The sequence below is a fragment of the Trachurus japonicus genome, chromosome 23 (genome assembly GCF_045865225.1).
Source record: "Trachurus japonicus isolate A0001 chromosome 23, Traja_1.0".
Lineage (NCBI taxonomy): Eukaryota > Metazoa > Chordata > Actinopteri > Carangiformes > Carangidae > Trachurus > Trachurus japonicus.
In genome coordinates, this window is record NC_140929.1 from 23,328,952 (window position 1) to 23,348,724 (window position 19,773).

At 39.3% G+C, this 19,773-nt stretch overlaps 1 protein-coding gene across 1 annotated transcript in view; it reads left to right on the top strand.

Annotated features, from left to right (window-relative positions):
- ttll12 (tubulin tyrosine ligase-like family, member 12) overlaps positions 1–19,773 on the top strand; it is a 54,579-nt gene that overhangs the window by 24,237 nt on the left and 10,569 nt on the right. The window contains exons 6-10 of the mRNA XM_085769337.1: positions 4,087–4,163; positions 4,472–4,588; positions 9,369–9,563; positions 9,690–9,801; positions 17,098–17,249. Coding sequence (XP_085625463.1) covers positions 4,087–4,163; positions 4,472–4,588; positions 9,369–9,563; positions 9,690–9,801; positions 17,098–17,249 — 653 coding nt within the window. The remainder of the gene's footprint in view (positions 1–4,086; positions 4,164–4,471; positions 4,589–9,368; positions 9,564–9,689; positions 9,802–17,097; positions 17,250–19,773) is intronic.

Genomic DNA, 19,773 nt, shown 5'->3' on the forward strand with positions numbered 1-19,773 from the left:
CTTTCTTTCTTTCTTTCTTTCTTTCTTTCTTTCCTTCTACCCTTCGCTTTCTATCTCTATCTCTTTCTATCTATCCATCCCCCTCTCTCTGTCTCTTTCTTTCTTTCTATCTACCCCCTCTCTCTGCCTTTTTTTTTTACTTCTCTCTCTGTCTCTCTCATTCCTCCTGGGGGGGTGTTGGGGGAAAAAAATAAGATCCAAAACAGGGCCAGTTGCCATCAAGGATCTTTATTCAAACATGTAATAGTGCAAGATAATGGTATCAAAAATGCTCAAAAGTTATTAAAAAAAATTGTTCATCAAAGTTATAAAAATCTCTCATCAAAGTATCAGAACAGCTCCATAAGATGATCAGAAAACACTGAGCTTTGGTGCAGTAGAGTTCATGCCACTTAGAAAAAATGAACATAAAGCCGAGCCTGTCCTGGACCTCCTATTCAAATGAAAGTTGACGGTGATAGTTCGACGGTGATCTACCACGTGATTTGTCCAACGAATCCCCACCTTCAGGGATGTGTCTTACTATAACACGTATATCGCACGATGCGAATCCCCGCCTACTATGGCACGTGTTGGGGTTCATCCCAAGTTCGGCTTCATCGGCGCCAGGTGGGCGTTCTCTACGTTACCCGTCCTTGACTCCCTCTGTGGGCACCGATACCGAACTCCTACGTACTCCTACGCATGTGCACATGCTGACCACTCCTCCCTTGCTTCCTCAGCACTCTCTTTGTTTCCTCATGCTCACCCCTACCTTCTCTGTCTCTCTCTGCTGTACCGGAGCTCAGTGCTTTTCCTTTTTTTTTACCCAACAGGGGTGAATCCCAGAGTTTTTCATTGATAGAAACTTACAATAGTTCTCCACTGGGGTCCAATATCATATTAAAAGCCCCTGAGATAGTCAATATTTAACATCAAAACTTAAGAAGAGGCTGTATTGTATTCTTACTTATGCAGCGAGGGAAAATATTTTGTTACAATGGATCAATGAAAAAGTACCAACTGTTAAAGGCTGGCAAGAAGAAGTATTTGATCTAGTGCCACTAGAATATCTTACATGTATATTACATTTAAAAACAGACCAATTCTATAAAGTCTGGGAACCTTGAACTATGTAGAGGCTGGTGTTTATAATGTTGCAGGGATTTTCTTGACTGCTATTATTTATATAGCTAGATCTGAGCTGACGGTTGTTGTTTTTTTGTCTGTTTTTAATTTTCTTGTTCTGTTTGTTTGTCTGCTTGTTTTGCTTCTCATTCCTATGAACCACATTTTGTATTACATGTACATCCTTTACTTGTAAAAGTTAAAAAAGGGTAGTAGGATAATAGGTCGCCTTTAAACTGGTCCCTCCCAAAATGACCGTTACAGACAATTCATGACACAGCAAAATTGACATTGCTTGCGTGACTCAACCTTAAGCATATACAGCAATTTCCTACCACACCCCCAAGAGCATCATTAACAACTTCATTAACAGCTTCATTTCTGCTGAGACTCCAGCATTTCTACCCAGAGTTGGAGTTAGATGTCATAACAACCCCAGAGCCAACACCTCCCTTATTCCAGTAATGGTTTCCGAACAACTGGCTCTCATCATAAAAGACTCGGGGGAGCAGTTTCACCTCTGTCCTGGTTGTCTGAAACGGTTGGTAACTTTAACATACCGTTAGAGAGACATGGGGGGTGGGGTTGATGTAAAAATCCCTCTGTTTGTGGTACCTTTCAAAATAAAAATAAACAAAGAAGGGCTTTAAAAGTTGTTTTTTTAATATGTTTTTTTTTCTCAGTAGCAAAACTGTTTTATAAATACCATTAGATATTAAAAAATACACAAATGGAAAAAGTCTAACAGGCTTTGTTTAGCTCCTTCATGGTGCTCCACCGCCTTCATTTTCAGCTGCATACATTTGTAATTAAAATAACTAATTCATTGTCCTTCAGGAGGAATGAAGAAATAAAAGATGATACAACAGCAGCAGAGTGTGTGTTGAGGCTGATAAAGGGTTAGTTAGTTAGTCAGCTCTCCTTGACCTCAGCCTGCCCTCTTTGAGCTGATAAGAGAGAGAGAATGTTCCCTCGTCATCCCACGCTGCAAAGAAGGTTTTGTATTCAGTTCATAAAAAGGTCTGCTGACTTCAGGTCAGTTGAAAGCTTCCACACAGCATGGGGGCAGAATACTCTCTCAGCAGCAGAGTAAACAAAAAAAACACAGAATTTATTTGATAAACTCAAAATAAGGTAATTATTAGTAGTCATTTTTGTGGTGTGTGTGTGTGTGTGTGTGTGTGTGTGTGTGTGTGTGTGTGTGTGTGTGTGTGTGTGTGTGTGTGTGTGTGTGTGTGTGTGTGTGTGTGTGTGTGTGTGTGTGTGTGTGTAACAACTAAACAAAGAAAAGGATCCTCTGCTCTTTGACCCAAAGGCCAACTGAGGGTGTGCAGAGGAAGACTGCCTGAGGAGGCTGAGCATTTCTGCTGGTTGCCACACGCCCATGCACCCACCCCAACACACCGTCCCCACACTATCACTCCCACACCCCCCAACCCCACCCCTTACTGAGCTCAGTCAACACTGGCAGACAGGGACAGAGGACAGAGACTCACAGGACAATCACAGGACACATGCAGGGAGTAAAGATCTCAAAGAGACAACAAAGGGTTCACACATGCTCTTTTCAATACAGCACTTCTCTGAGTTGTTATGTGTTCATCATACAGTGCACACACTTCAATAATGTGATTATCAGATCAAGGCTCCTCAGCAGTAGGCGAGACACTACAGGCAAAAACACTGTTTTTTCATGCGCTGATGAATTTTGAGATTTTGGGATATTTTTATTCCTTAAAGCAGAAATAAGCGGAATGTTTGTGTTAATATAAGTCTTAATATCTTCCAACAGCAATCACTTACATAGAGTGTTTGGTCTGAAACATGGGTCTGTCAGTCACTCTGCTCTGCTGTAAGCCATAGACATATAGACATATAATATATGTACGTATCACAGCTGTTTTCAACGAGTAAAGGGGTGCTGCCGTGAACTCCAATCGCTGCTGCTCAGGTGGAGTGGGTGCTTGTGTGTCTCGCTGTGACTCTCGAGCTGTGTCCCAATCCAGGGGCTGCCTGCAGCCTGAACTGGGACACAGCTTCGGTCTCGGATGCTGCGTTAGCTAACGTTACCTTAGCTCGCCGTCATGCCATGCCCTGAGGCAGCTGATGTGTGGCCAAAACCTGACACCTTGCTTTTCATTCAACCAAACTGTAGTAACGCGCCACTTAACATTCTCAGTAACGGGCCCCCACCCCGGCCTAAAGCACTCACCGGCAGTCAGCCTCACAGTAGTGTGACAAAGCTGTCCCCACTGCGGTCACAGAAACCTCACAGATCCCCCTGCCCCCCCTCCGCCATATATAATATTTTTAATAGAGATTAATCGCGCGTTAACGATGGAAAAAATGCGATTAATCGCGATTAGAAAAATTAATCGTTTGACAGCCCTAATTTAAACATAAAATTGGACAAAACTTGTAATACAAAAAATATTTGTCTTAATGTAAGTGATAAACTTGGGAAGTTTCATGGTGATATCTGTTAGTTAAAATTTTTACCCTATTCACCTGTAGTGTCTCCCCTTATTGTAACAAAGGAGAAAGAGGAAAAGTTAGGGTTTTCACTACAATGGCTCAAATCAAAAAATAGGAAACTAACCATTATTCTTATTTATTTTAGCTCCAGACCAGCTACAACAAAGACAAATCTAATGGATTAGATCTCTAGACATGATGATCTTAATGCTTTTTTTAGTAATACAATCATTTTGTATCATTTTTGTTTCACCCATCTTTGTCATTTACTATTTTATACCTTAGTCATTAATTTTAGTATTATTTACCCTTGATCATTTTATATTTCATATCATCATTATTATTATTGTTGTATACCAGTAGTAATTTTCTTTCCTTATTAACCCCTACAAAGACTTATGAGCCTATGATCCCGATGATTTCCAGGTATCAGCATAACCCGAAGAGACTTGTTGTTGTTGTTGCAACTGTCTGTAAAATAAAGTTTCAACGGTGTCTCCTCAGACCATTGCACAGGAGAACAAGGAGCAGCTTCCTGTGGAGATCCAGCCCTGCACTGTGCCCCACGACAAAATCCTCAAGTAAGACTTCACTCACACCTGAAGAGTAACACAGATAGAACAAATGCTGCATCATGTTTCTGTTTGGTGAATCCAAGAGAAGTCCATAAATTACTGGTTATTATCACCTGTGAGGGACAGCAGGGCTGGTATTGTCTTGACTGTGTGTGTTCGAACCCAGATATAAACGTGACGAAGTTTAAAGAGTTTAGAAAATATGGAAATATGGAAATTTAATTCATGAAACTCTCTTTCTTCGGATTTTGTTGATTGTTTTCAGTTTTTCCAGCTTGCTGTGAACTTCTCTCCACTTGTGCTCGTATTTCCAGGGTTTACACTCCGATGTTACAAGTATCAAACAACCTAACACACCCACGGTTCCAGCTGACGGAGGAAGAGGAGGAGGCCGATATCATTTGGAGCTATGATCACATCAAAGACTACAGGTCAGACACACACACACACACCACACACACACACAAAATTTTTTATTACACGTTCGCTCGACTGAATTTTCTGAATCTCAACATCACTCTTAATGAGTAACAGAATAAATAGCACATAAACAACACACACTCACATTCATATCTGTATAGAGAGAGATTTCTATCATTGGCATTTAAAGCATCAGTGAATATATTTCTTTGGAGTCTGATTCTGGAGATGTTTATTGAAGAACACAATAAGGGTTCCTTAATTAACGTTAATTAGTACATTATTAAGCATTAATTAACTGTTTACAGATATATTAACAATCATTATTATGTATTACTTAGATTAGGAAACACATTCATTAATGTAGCCTATTAGTAAGCAGTTAATTAATGTTTACTACTCAAAGTTAGTTAATAAATTTAAAAGTTGAATAATGTAATTAATTATCATTATGTATGCATTACTCAGCATTAATTAACACATTCGTTTGTATATTAATGCTTAATAATGTACTAATAACGTTAATTAAGGGACCCTTATTATAAAGTGTTACTGAATTGTTTATATATGTCGGTCCACTCCCCAAATACAATTGATGCATTTTCACACATTCAGGGTTTCACATATTGAGTCATGTCTGTTAGGGAGATGCTGCTCTCTGCTGTGGCCGAGACTGGGCATTCTGATATCTCTGTCTGATGCTGAAAAGGATTTATTTATTGAAACACACTCGATGGAGGAATCGTCCACACACATTGGATATAACACCAGTGTGATGCGAGGCCCACTCTGCCGGCTGATTCCTGAGCCTGATATAGATAGATCACTCATACAGCGCCACAGTTAACCGTCTGAATCCCTAAGATCTCTACACGTCCGTCCCGGCTTATCTCAGAGAGCAGACACAGGCTCCTCACACGGCCTGACACCGCAGGAAGGAAGAGCAAACGCCTCCCAACAATATGAGCACTATATATATTCTTAACCTATATGCAAGAAACTGGACTCAAATGTGGAAGCAATGTAATTGTTGTTTGTTGACAAATTTTACATAATTTGTCACATTATTTAAAAGAAAAGCTGTGTTTTTAGGATTTGTCCTGCTCTGTGATGCCAAAATGCATTAAAATTTAAACAGAAATACAGCAAAAATTTCAATTTAATGTTTTCAGAAGAAAGTTTACATTTTATAAGTACACTTAAATCCACTGTATGTGAATAAAATGTTTAATATTTATCATTCTTTTATGGTTACACCATTTGACATTTTCAGGGGCATTCATTTGTTAAAAAAAACTGTACATTTTAACAAATTTGATGCTTTTAAAGCATTTTTTAAAAATGTATCTGAGTTGCTCATCCTGCCAACCCTCATTTGTCACTGACCCGTTTGCAAGATGTTTTCCTATACCACAGTTTTTAGGTAATGAGCAATATTAAAATTAAGAACAACACACACCGTAATTGTAGAGGTGCTGGCAATGGATAAAGTTGAGAAAAGAAAAAGGAGAACACCGCACACTCAGCTCCAGTTGCAGAGATCAAGTCCGACTTGATAAAGGCCTTGGCCGAAACGTTGTCAAGGTAATGAACAATAAACAATATTAATGAAAGGCGGTCTAGGCAAGTGTACATCAGTTACGCAAATCTGTCATAAGAGGGATGTGTCTGGATGCTGTTGGTTCATTTCATATTTTTTTTTTTTTTAGAACTTTTTATTTAAACATTTTACAAAACATTTCCTGACATATGACTTTGAACATGTGTGACAGACTGTACAGTAGAATGAGTTAAAGGGACAACTAGGAGTTTCTATTTGGTTATAAAAAAGTCTCACATTAATGTGGATGAATCTACATTACCCACACTTGTTAATGGCTCCATTTTCGATAAATCTATCGTTTTGTCTCTATCGTTATTTTGTTATTATAATTAGTGGCGGAAATGCTGGTCGAGCCGACCAGCGTTTCTTTACTTTCGGTTTTGCAGACGCTGCCCGGCGAGTCATGAGAATAACGCGGCCAAATCGCCGTTCATGGTCTGAACTACGACGGTATGTGATCGTCTTTGAACCTCTGACTTTAATTCTTGATGAATGAAAACATTCTTGGCAAGACATCCGTCTTGCGCCGGTCCAAGAATTTCACTGCGTGCGGAGGCTCATGGGAAATGTAGTATGAAAACACTTTGCTTTCCAAAACTCCTCGTTGTCCCTTTAAAATAAGAGTAAATAAATTATAAAATGAATAGATAAATTAAAACGGGAGAGAAGGAGGGGGGAATTAAAATAAGAATAAATAATGAGAGTAGAAATGAATAAAATTAATGAATTAATAAAATGATTAACTAGATAAATACAAATAAAAATAAATTATAAAACACACATACACATACATCATCCTACACATTCATGTATACACATACCTTCAAACATGTATATACAAATGTATAATTAGATTAAGGTAAAGAGGTATATTAATGCGTAAAAATAATATATTAAGTAAATATAGCGCAGTCTAGCAGACAAAAATTTACATTATGATATTAACAACAGTAAAGGCACTGACAATGACAGGTAGAAGAGCAAATAGCTATCTAGATGGTAGCTGAGCCTCCGGTTCATTTCATATTTAAAACCTGATTTCCACTGACCTGGTGCCAGTCTGGAACACACTGTCCTTTTGTTACCAACTGTTCAAGGTCAACCACAGACTTGGCTTGCTTATCCGTGTGAAAGTATCTCTCTAATAAAGGTATGAACGTCAGCAGCTTTTTGATGCACAGAGGCGGAAATAAAGCAACAGCTGTCTTGGTAAACACACACACACACACACACACACACACAGACACAGACACACACACAGACACACCTATCTCTTCGTGACAGAGTTGAGTGTTCAGTTTTCCACTGACTCATGTATTTTGCTGAACTTGTGGCTTACACTACTTATTGCTACCAGAGACAGTGGTTGTTCATGTTTGTTGTTCAGTTCAGTTACAAACAGAAAAAGGAAACTTTTCTTTTTAAGTTTGGAACACACTTTAATAATAAATGAAAACAAAACATTGGTAAATGAGAACGTAGATAAATGATGAACTGATTTTTGTGGGAACTTCAAAAACATAGCACAAACAGGACGAGCATCTTGCCGGTTTATTACAGCAGCAACCTCTGTGGTTGGTTACCTGAAGGGAAAGGCACAGTGACATTCAGACCAGAGCCTGCTCATATACACAACCTACAACACCTGGTATACACACGTCACTTCCTCGACAGCTACCGCCCATACATGGTCCTGTGCTATGTTAAGCATAACAAAAACAGCCCGGGGGTATAGAAAGCTCAACACACACTAAAGTCTCTACTTTACTAGATTTGTTTTTAAAAGCAAACTCAAGACCCACCTTTTTAGCCTGGCTTTTTTTTTATTTAAAGTGTATTTGAGTTTTAAGACAATTGTTTTCATGTTTTATTATCTTATCTTCTTGTGGAATGCTCTGTAAAGCACATTGCGCTTCCACACGGAATGAAATGTGCTATATAAATAAAGATTGCTTGCTTGCTTGCTTACTTATTTACTTCAGATTATTTTATCCTAGCTTTTGTCCTGTCTTGGTTTTGTATTATCTATTTATTCATTCTTATTTATTTTATGTATTTTTATTTTATTTTTATTCTATTTTACATTACCTGAATTTATTCAATTTTATTTTATTTTTTTAAATATATCTCCTGTGTTTCCTCATTTTTAAATTCAAGATGACATTTCCTCAGTGCTTAGTTAGTCGTGTTGTAACATGAGCACTGATTGCGTGAGTTTGTGTGAGGATGTCTGTGTGTGTGTGTGTGTGTGGGTGTGTGTGGGTGTGGGTGTGTGTGGGTGTGGTAGAGGCGGGGGGTTATTTTGTATTTTCAGTATCTCAGTCTGTTTTTGTTTTACTGGTTATATGCATTCTGTCCATACACAAAATATAAGTTTAGATTTAGATTTTATAGTATTTACACATCTTTGTGAATTTTCATGTGCTGTAAGACCTCGGGGACACTGTATTGTATCTTTTGTTGGTTCCATAAATAAACCACTATGATGATTAATTTTTTTTTTTTTTTTTTTTTTTTTTTCCAGTGACAAACATTAACCAAACATAAAGATATGACATAGCACAAGACAGGAAAGACATGACACAGCAACACAGTAAGCATTAGCAAGTAAATAGATGGAGATAAATTGTGATAAGGAGCAAAACAAGGAAAGAAAATAAATAAATAAAAAAGGGAAAAGAGGAAGGGAGAAATAAAGACATAAACATCAGCAGCCAATCAGTCATTCTGACACCTAATGATGATGAATAATATGATATTAAAATAATAATATTAATATGTCAGTAGAAATAAACAAGACAATAATAATAATAGTAATAATAAAATATAAATAAAAAGTAGAAAATAAAAACAGAAAGGTGGTATGATGAGTGAGTAGAGCGAGGGAGAAAAAGAAGAAGAAAAAATATATATACGTGTGTGTATACACATACACACACACACATACATTACTGATAATAATGGTGAGCCTTTATATTGTTATTCATATTATATATCATGTTATTCAATTTAGTCCTATTTGAACAGACTGAATGAATTGCAGTATGAATGTGTGACATCACTCAGTAGTGTTGGAGGTGAGATGAAACTGGTTAGGAGACCATGACCTCTGCATTGTTTTGTTTTTTTTGTTTTTGTTTTTATAATTTCAAATGTATTCTCACTAAAGACCCATTTCCCTCTGGCAGGAAACTGAGTGAGGAGCGACCACATGTGATGCTGAACCAGTTCCCCTGCGAGAGCATCGTCACGGTGAAGGACTGTCTGGCTGCCGTGGCCCGCAGACTGAAAGGTGGCCCGTCGCCCGATTGGCTACCAGAGACGTTCAACCTCCAAACAGAGCTGCCACAGTTCATCAAGCACTATCAGATGAGACGAGAGAGGTTGGAGTTTGATGTTGTTGACACATGTGACCAAAAAACACAAAGGAAGACATAAGTAAGACTGGCTGCATACAGTACAGTGTGTGTGTGTGTGTGTGTGTGTGTGTGTGTGTGTGTGTGTGTTAGTGGAGAGGATAACCACTGGATCTGTAAGCCCTGGAACCTGGCTCGTGGACTGGACACACACATCACCAACAACCTCGACTACATCATCAGGCAGAGAGAGAGTACACCAAAGGTACCAACACACGTCACACACACCAGCTCACCAAAGACCCAGCCCACCATGAAAAAGCATCTTCTCTTTTAAAGCTTTTAGTTTACTGAACTTTGTTTGAAGTGGTTTGTGTGTGTGTGTGTGAGACTTTGACTTTTAAAAAGAGTTTTTGAGTTTGAGTTTTTGACTACAACAGAGTATTAGGACCACATTGAGAAAAAAAACAAAAAACACAGACTTTGAGAATAAAGTCATAAATTTACGAGAATTAAGTCGTACATTTCCTACAAGAAAAGAGTCATAACATTACGAGAATAAAGCCATAAATTTACAAGAATAAAGTTGTAAATTTACAAGAATAAAGTCGTACATTTCCTACGAGAAAGAAGTCATAGCATTACGAGAATAAAGTCGTACATTTACGAGAATAAAGTCGTACATTTCCTACGAGAAAAAAGTCATAGCATTACGAGAATAAAGTCGTAAATTTACGAGAATAAAGTCGTAGATTTATGAGAATAAAGTCGTAAATTTACAAGAATAAAGTCGTACATTTCCTACGAGAAAAAAGTCATAGCATTACAAAAATAAAGTTGTAAATTTACGAGAATAAAGTCGTAGATTTACGAGAATAAAGTCGTAAATTTACAAGAATAAAGTCGTACATTTCCTACGAGAAAAAAGTCATAGCATTACGAGAATAAAGTCGTAAATTTACAAGAATAAAGTCGTAAATTTACGACTTTATTCTCGAAGTTTGTGATTTTTTCATTTGTCAATGTGGCCCTAATACTCTGTCGTACTGAACAGACCAAAACAATTGTAGTATTTATAGCATCATACTTGGACAACAGGATTCAGTGCAGTTTCTTTGCAAGGCAAGGCATCTTTATTTATATAGCACATTTCATACCAAGGCAACTCAATGTGCTTTACATAAAGACAAAACATTTAAAAAGAACAGCATACAAAATAACAATTTTATAAAAAAAATTTAAAAATGTAAACATTAAACAGAGTTAAAAGAAGAGCAAGAAGAATATAAAAAGTAGAAGAAAAGAAAATAGATCAAGTTTAAAGTTCTTAAAAAGAGCTCAGCCATGCAAGTGGGTGTGAACACTCCTGCTTCCTCTTTACACACACAGTGTCCTCTTACGACCTTTTGTTCTCTCACACACTCCTCATATACCACCACACTCCACCACATTAATATTAAAATCAAAATGTACTTTATTAATCACAGGTCAGGAAATGATTGTGTCACAGCAGCATTAACTCACAGTGCAAATAGAAAAATGAGAGAATAAAATAGAAAAATATACATAACTTAAGAAACATATTTACCAATGGAAAAAAATATGTACAAATGAATAGGAGGTAGGATGTACAAAGGCTACATATTGCATACAGTTAGTTTGAAATGTAATAAATAAATCACAGCCATATGAGAACTGGAGACATGTAGGTGCAGGTATTAAGCAAACACAGATGACTGGTTATGTGAGGAGTCTGGAGTGCTCTCTGTCAGACAGAGCTGAACTGTGGAAAGTCTGATTGCAGTAGACAGGAAGGATTTTTATAACGCTACTTGCGACACCGGAGAAGGAACTCATGATGGAGAGGACGGTCGGGGTCATTCAAGATGCCTCCTCTCCACCGCAGCCACGATCAGTTGGTACATTCACAAACACAAAAGCACTCGCCAGAGCCTCTAACCAGGCACGTGTACACATAGGACCCAAGGGGTGCTTGAGCCCCTGCCCTTTTTGCCTCATATTAAAAAGTGCCCTTTTTATGTTTTTTTTTTTTAAATTAATTGATAAATACATTCCTGTTGTGCATGGGGATGTAAACAACGGCGCTTTAAAAATGCCACGGTTATCTACCGTACGTGTTTCCTTGTAATATACACGGTATTGTGTATGTACGTTGGTGTGTGTGTGCTGTCTGCTGCTGCTCCGCTCTGTCTCTCACTGAGGGGCGGGGTGGGGGTGGGGGGCTGCCCCGCGGTGCACGCTTCCTCACATGCACGACCAGAGAGCTTAATATGAGTCATATTTCAGAAAAGCGCCCATTTGTGTTTGTTTAGCTCACTGCTTGTTACGAGTTAACCCCCCCCCCCCCGTCCTCTGTCTAACGTCACCTGGATGTAGTGAACAACAGCAGCAACAGGAGGAATCACTCACTCAGCTTGATTTCACTGACTGTTTGAATTAGTTTCCAGATATTGAGTTACCGGTAATTGTGACGTTGCTGTTGTAAATATTGCTGCTGTTCTACATGCACAGTAGCAGTCACTGTAGTCATTTCTTAGTTTTGTCACATATAGATGTGTAGCCTGTACTTCTATTTTGCACTTGCACTCACATGATTCTTTTTTCCCGCAAGCTATGTTAATGTGCACCCAATACCATATTAGCCTTAGCCTACCAGTTCAGAAGTCATGACTCTGTTTTCAGGAAGTTGACAAATTGGTCCAGCAGGTTAACTGCAGTCCTGAAGGCGTGCAGGCTTTCTCTACCGACTAAATAGTAGCCTAACTGTAATTTAATTTAATTTATTTAATTTGATATTAAAGCAGAAGTAAGCGATCCGGTCGTTTTGGCTAATGCTGTGTTCCAGGCAGGCTTTTGAAACCGTAAATTACAGCTTCAAGTCACAACTTACGACTTTGTAGCGTTCCAGGCAACCCACTCGTGTTTTTCCGACCTGTTTTACCTGTGAAAGTCACTATAACGGCCACTCGTAACTTCCGACCCGTGAACTCGTACCAGATTGAACTGGTACGACTTCACAGGTCAGAAATACACGAGTTACGAGTTTCCTTGAACGCACCATAACAGTCCTCGTCCCTACGTCACCACATTCACGGCGTCCCTTGGCTGCACACACAGCCCTGCATGCCGTTCTCTCTCCTCATTGGATAAAAACTGTAGGATACGAGAAATGTTTTCTCCTCGGCTCAGAGCAGAGCAGAGTGACTGACAGACCCGTGTTTCAGTCCAAACACTCTATGTAAGTGATTGCTGTCGGAAGATATAACTATTTAAGACTTATATTAACACAAATATATCACTTACTTCTGCTTTAAGGCCTGAAAAAAATTGTATACTGCCCTTTTCTGATGCTGAGCCCCTGCCCCTCTATAGTCATGTAGTCATGTGCACGTCCCTGCCTCTAACCCACCAATCAAAAACCCCAATCAGTTTGCATCACTTGGCGTCAGTTCACTGATAATTATTGGGTGCGAGTTTTGCAAAACAGGAAGTACGTACGGTCTCACGCTCTCAGTGGAAATTATTCCGATCATGATGTTGACTAGAGTCAGTTGTGGTGCCTTCGGTTTCTTGGCAACTAAACTCATTTGAATGCCCAAGTCACGCCAAGCATTTCCTGTTGTTGCAAATCATTAACCAAACCACCGCTGAACCTGTGGCTTCTCTGTGCGGAGAATACACACACAACTACTCGTAAAGAAATGGCAAGACCTATGAAGACCACATCCTTGAACATTAGACACAGATTGGTGTGAAAAGGGCAGCTGACTCAGTCGTATATTCAGATGTTGATCATGGTTTATGGGTAGGTCGTGTGTCAGATGCAAACCGCAATTCTTTTGTTCTGTAAAATGCGTCACAACGTTGTCGCGCATTGTCGGCACCTAAAGTGTTGCTGCGGAGACGCCCCGGCACCAAATCAAAATGTCACTCTGGTGGTATATTGATGTGTTGATGAAAAGAAGTGATCACCGCTGACACGTCTTATCTTGTAGTCAAAAAATAATTTATTACAAAAAAGAACGATGTCACAAAAATGTCGAATCTTGGAGCGTCTCTGGTGCCAATGTGAGATCTCTCCCCTTGGCTCAAAGCCATAACCTTATATACAGTATGCTTTCTAACTCCAAAACTCCACCTTCTCCCAACAGAAAGATGTAACTGACCAGAATAGTCATAGACAAAAACAGGAACTAAAGACAGGATCTAACCTATAGAATTTACAATCCTGCATTCAACCACTTGACAAGGCTAACATAAACATACATAAAGAAGAAAGTATCCTCAAAGATAGTGCCTCACAGGAAAAGGGTGAATAACAAGAAACACTTTTTTCCCAGGGTACATTTCACAGTCCCTCATTGTCTCATCTATTCGACTACTAAACACCTAATCCAACATCTTTATATATACAGTATATGCTTGCTGTAAATGTATATGCGTCTTTTTCTCTTATAACATCTGCATTCATTTATATTTATTCTATTTGATCATAAACTGTCAATCGTCACAAATGAAGTTCCCATCGTCCTTCAGATTTCAATTGACCTGAACTAACCTAAGTTGAGGATAATATACCACAAACCCCACACTTTCTGAAATACCTTCTGTCTGTCCTTGAGAGTGTAAGACATTGATGCACACAGTAAATCTCATTGCCATGACCTTTTATAACTTTGGCTTGGAGCGCTGTGGTAGAAACAGGTGCTTTGTCTCTTCCTTTGGCCCATTGCTCTGTGCTTACCCCCCCCACAGTGTCCTTGGCTCCACTCTTAGGGAGGAATTTGTGGTGATGCCGGTGAAGAGGAAGAAGTGCCAGAGTCCTGGATGTCTTATGCTGTAGGAGTTTATTTGTACTTGATCAAGGAGAACAGAAGAGTCGTCAACACAACATGAGTGCGTGAGGCCACCTCAGTTCTAAGGGTCAAACAGTAAAGCTCAGATTCTTATAGAAAGGTGGGCCGAGAGAGCAAAGGGGAGATGTGTTAACATCCAATTGACTATAGTGCATTTGTATGTGTGTTTGTTTGTCTTTTTTAAATGGACCTTGAGTCTAATAATAAAAGTCTATCTATCATAAACATGAAGATAAGGATTCACACCAGCTAGGAAATGGGAGATAAACAATAGTTTCTCTCCTCCCACGCAAAGTGTTGCCCAGTGACGGTGAGTGTTGTCCTCTAACTCTACAGCTGTGTCTGCAAGTGAGAGTGAGACTGAAGGCGCCAAAGAGGGACCACACTGCAAAAACTCAAAATCTTTCCAAGAATATTTGTCTTATTATTATTATTTCTTGTCAAAATGTCTCATTTCTAGTCAAAACCAATCTCTTTCCACTTAAAATAAGACTCATCACCTAAAAATCAACTTGTTTTTAGACAGTTATCACTTGTTTCAAACTTATTTTCACTTGAAATAAGTAGAAAAATCTGCCAGTGAAAGCAAAGCAGTTTTTTGCTTGTAATAAGAAAGAAAAACTTGCCCCACTATCACATTATTTCAAGTGAAAATATGCTTGAAAGAAGTAAAAAAGTGTCTAAAAACAAGCTACTTTTTAATGTGATGAGTCTTATTTTAAGTGCAATGAGATTCATTTTGACTAGAAATAAGACAAATATTCTTGGTAAGATTTTGAGTTTTTGCAGTGCATGGCCTTGGCATGTTGCTCAGAGAGAAAGTAGGGCAGATAAGTCACCCCAGCAGTAATCTAACAGAAAGTCCTCTAATTCATTCATAGCTCTCCACTATAACACAGAGGGATTGACCATTAACCACACAAACTATCTAGGGAAGTGAAATTATTCTCCAACACTCTATCTTGCAGGTGGCCGTTATCTACTCTCCCCGACCTTGACACTGTAGTTTCTCATGCCAGCTCACACACTCATCTCTCTCTTCTCACTCCCTCCACGTTCACAGAGCTCAGTGCCTTTTCTTTTCTCCATCAGGACTAATTCTCAACATCATTTATCCTGGACATTAACCAAGATGTGAGTGGGTGTTCCAACATTGTGTGCGAGGTGTACTTTGGCCTATGCACGTATTTCCAGATGTTTCCTGTTAGTTAGTAGCCTGATGTGCTCGGCATCAGTAGAGGTCAACAATATCCAATTACAGATAGTTTAGTTTATTTTTTTAGTTTATTTATTTAGCACACATTTAAATTCAATGGTGCACAGAGGGAACGAAGCCGGTTGGTTTGTACATAATTTCTATGGCTAACAAATAAACATAGATTATTAGATAAACTCCTTATTCTAAATGTATCTCTCCTCCATTCTCAGCATTGACAATAACTCTTAAAATGTGGCGTATTTATTCGCTAAAATTAAAGGGGACATATTATGGAAATATGATATCCCTTTTGAAGGCTGTTTAACATATATTTGGGTGTTTGTCTTGCCTTCCGGCCCCCAAAATGTGCAAATTGACAAAAAAATCTGCAATGTTCAGACTCCCTGGGTTGAAATCCATAGGCGCGTTTCCACTGCAGGAACTTGGGGGTAATTTTACGGAGCCGGCCCCGTTGGTGCGTGTCTCCACTGCAGGAACCTCCCCCACAGGGCCATTTACAGGAACCTTTACGGGGACGAACGGAGTCCCTGCCTGGGGGTAGGTACTCAGATCGGCCCTGAAAAAGTCCCGGTGGGGCTTGAGATTTGCCCCAAAATAAGCGGTGTAGTATATTATACTCCTTAATGTTCTTAGTTTTAATATCTTGCTATTACCATTATGTGTTCTTCTTTGTGTGTGTGCTTTCTCTGAACTGAAGGAATGTGTGAACTGATCAGCTTAATGGGTTCTACTATTTGTTTAGTCATCTGACCTAAGGAGATAGGCATGGTCCAAGACGACTGAATGACCCATTGTCTTCTCTAATGGGTAAAAGACATAGGATACAGGATATGGGGTTTTTCGCTAGCCTAAAAGTTAAAGGGTCAGGTCAAAGGTCATTGGACATCTGGACGGGAGGTTTCTCTCTGTCCGGAGAAGGTGGAGTGTTGGAGATAAGCCAACATATAAAAAGGAAGGTTTTAGGGTTGAGAGAGAGAGGTCTCACATTGGCACCATGAGATGCTCCACGATTCGGCATTTTTGTACACTGTTCTTCTTCTTGTTAATAAACTTCTTTTTTGAATGCAAGTGAAGACGTGTCGGCGGTGATCCCTTCTTTTCATCAACACATCAATATACCACAGCGGCAAATCCCAACATTACTAAAAAGAGAGAATAACTCATTAAAAGACGAGAGTAGCAGTAGGCCTGGTAAAAAAAAAAAAAAGTGTGATAAATACGCGATTGCGGGATTATGTGACGATCGAGACAGCAGAAAAGAAAAAAAACAACAACAGACAGATAATACGTCTCCTTTAAAAGATGAACTGATTTTGTTTTCATGGTGGAAGGTCAAGGTGGCATTGACCTCATAAAACATGTTTTCGGCCTTGTGAAGACAACATCTCTGTAACATCCCATGGGGACTTTTTCAAATTTGGCATTGACATGTGTCCACTGTTTTTTTTGGGTCTCTGTTTTCCAGGTGGTGTGTAAGTACCTGGAGGACCCGGTGTTGTTCCACAGGGAGGAGCTGGGAATGGTGAAGTTCGACATTCGCTACATGCTGATGGTGCGCTCTGTCCAGCCCCTGCGTCTTTATGCCTACAATGTCTTCTGGCTGCGCTTTGCTAACAGGTAGGACCCGCATACACACACTGTATGTATGTGCAGGTGGTAACAGCAGCAGTTCTAAAGACACTCTTGTTAGCTGTTGGTGTAAAATCTGCTTATCGGTTGTTTGATGGTCAAATTCATTCCACTTATTATTCTTTTCATCTTCCCACCATATGTTCATTAGGCCTGTGTGTGAAGTCTCCTCATGTAGAAACATTTACCAAACATGCATGTTTTAGATACCTCTTCAACCAGCGCATATAACAGGGACCTGTGAGTTACAGTGCAGAATGTGATGTATATACTGCTGCCATAAGAAACCTAAGGTTAAAGGGATAGTTCACCCAAAATTCAAATTTCACTCATTATTTACTCACCCTCATGTCAACTAAGAGCTGTGAGAATTTTCAGAGTTGTCCGTGCCTTCTCTGAGTTACGGGGGGGGTCCATGCAGCAGTATTTGTCCATATAATGGTTGTCAATGGATACCAACTTTCTTCGTCCAAAAAGACACACCAAAAAACATCCAAATACCTCCATACTGCTCGTCTGTAATGTCCCTCTTGTATTGAAGCCCCGACATGAGAAATTGTTCCGCCGGTCAGTGCAAATCAGGCGATATCTGCATTGACACAGGAAGAGCAGTGAACCGAGACACTGGGAGCTTCTGCTACAAACAAGCTTAAAATGTGACCTGATCCAGCAAAATGAGTCGCAGTGACCCAAATTTCAAAATTGAGATTTTGGTATCAATGGAAAGAGGAGAAAATAAGCTTTAAAATGATACCCTAGTCAAAGTCATACATTGGATAGTTTTTAAGATATGGCGATTTTAATGATGGTCTTCCACTCACTGCTTTCGATTGAAAACCTGAGAAAAATGCGTTCAAACAATTTAGAACGTCTCTGGTTTAAAGCCTTCTGTGAATCTGGCGTCTGTTCCTTACCATGTGATTACACATACCTTGTAGAGGCAACATTCAATGACCCTCGGAAAGCAGAATGTATCTATTCAGATGCTGTTTACAGCTCGTCTCCATCATAAACGGTTCAGAAGATATTTCATGTTTAGTAAAACATCTGCAAGCGTTAGCATGCTACGTTCGGTTTAGCATCGATGCTAACGCTCGGTTTAGCATCGCTGCTACCGCTCAGCTGAGCATCTGGCCCCGTACTACGTGATTTCACGTGGCTACCCTTGTTGTCATAAATGCACCATTCAAGGACCCTCGGAAAGCGGAGCATCTGACGATTCAGATGCAGTTTACAGCTCGTCCCTATCAGGTTTAGAAGTTATTTAACCTAATGTTGTGCTCCTCTCTAGAGGGTTAAAAGTTGTAAGTCAACTTTAATCGTCATTTACGTGCCTTTCCTCAATTATCTGGACTATGAAACTTTGGGAGATTGTTTTTGAATGTCATTTCTTTGAAATTAGCAAAAAAAAATTTTTTTGAGTTTTTATTGATTTTCCACGTTATCAGCTGATTATCTAAAAATAGAACGTTGCGACTTCCGACTCATTTCGCCAGAGCGGGTCACAAATATAGACTTATTTAATTTTTTTTGGAACAATTTCTCATGTCGGGGCTTCAATACCAGAGGGACATTACACACGAGCACTATGGAGGTATTTGGATGTTTTTTGGTGTGTCTTTTTGGACGAAGAAAGTTGGTATCCATTGACAACCATTATATGGACAAATAATGCTGCACGGACCCCCCCGTAACTCAGAGAAGACAGCTCTTAGTTGACATGAGGGTGAGTAGATAATGAGTGAAATTTGAATTTTGGGTGAACTATCCCTTTAAAGCCACCCTAAATTTAAAGTCTCCAAGTAATCGCACAGGCAGGAGCCAGTTCCTCCCTAGATGAGATACTGTATACCCTGAGAAGAGGAAGAGAAGAGAAAACACTCAGTTCACAAGTTCAGTGCCAGAGGTAAATTATGACCGGCTAGAAGCGCCTGTACTTTGATCTATTGAGTGTTGGATTTAAAAATAAGATCCAGTACAGAGCCAGTTGTGATCAGTGATATTCATTTCCTTCATTAAGCAAAAAAAATGTTAGACATGACTAGAAAAGACAGAGGTTGTTTCAGTAGTAAGAGTTTATGCCAAAAAATGGGCAGAAACCCAAAAATGTTCTAGTCTAGACAATTGTTGCTTTTTGTGTCTGTCTTTGTATTCCTACCTTCTTATTCAAATTAGGGGAGATTTTTCCCCTTTTCCTCTCATATTTAACACAATTTTTCCAAAAGTAAGGTTGTTAACTTTCTTTATGCCTTAACTAAGTGGAATTTTCCTTTAATCCTGAACGTGTCACGTTCTCTCTACGTGCAGGTTTCAAATTAAGTTCAGCGGCTTTGTGCAGAAATTGAATCCAACTGTCAGTTTGATACACAGGCCAACGTCCTGATTGTCCACAGTAAACTCTGACACTCTGTTGTTAGACAAGCCTTTTGCAGATTTGCATTCTACTTTGATGTTTTCCAACCTGCCTGGAGCGTTGTGTGTTTATTTTGGCCAGAGATCCAGACCGTTCCCT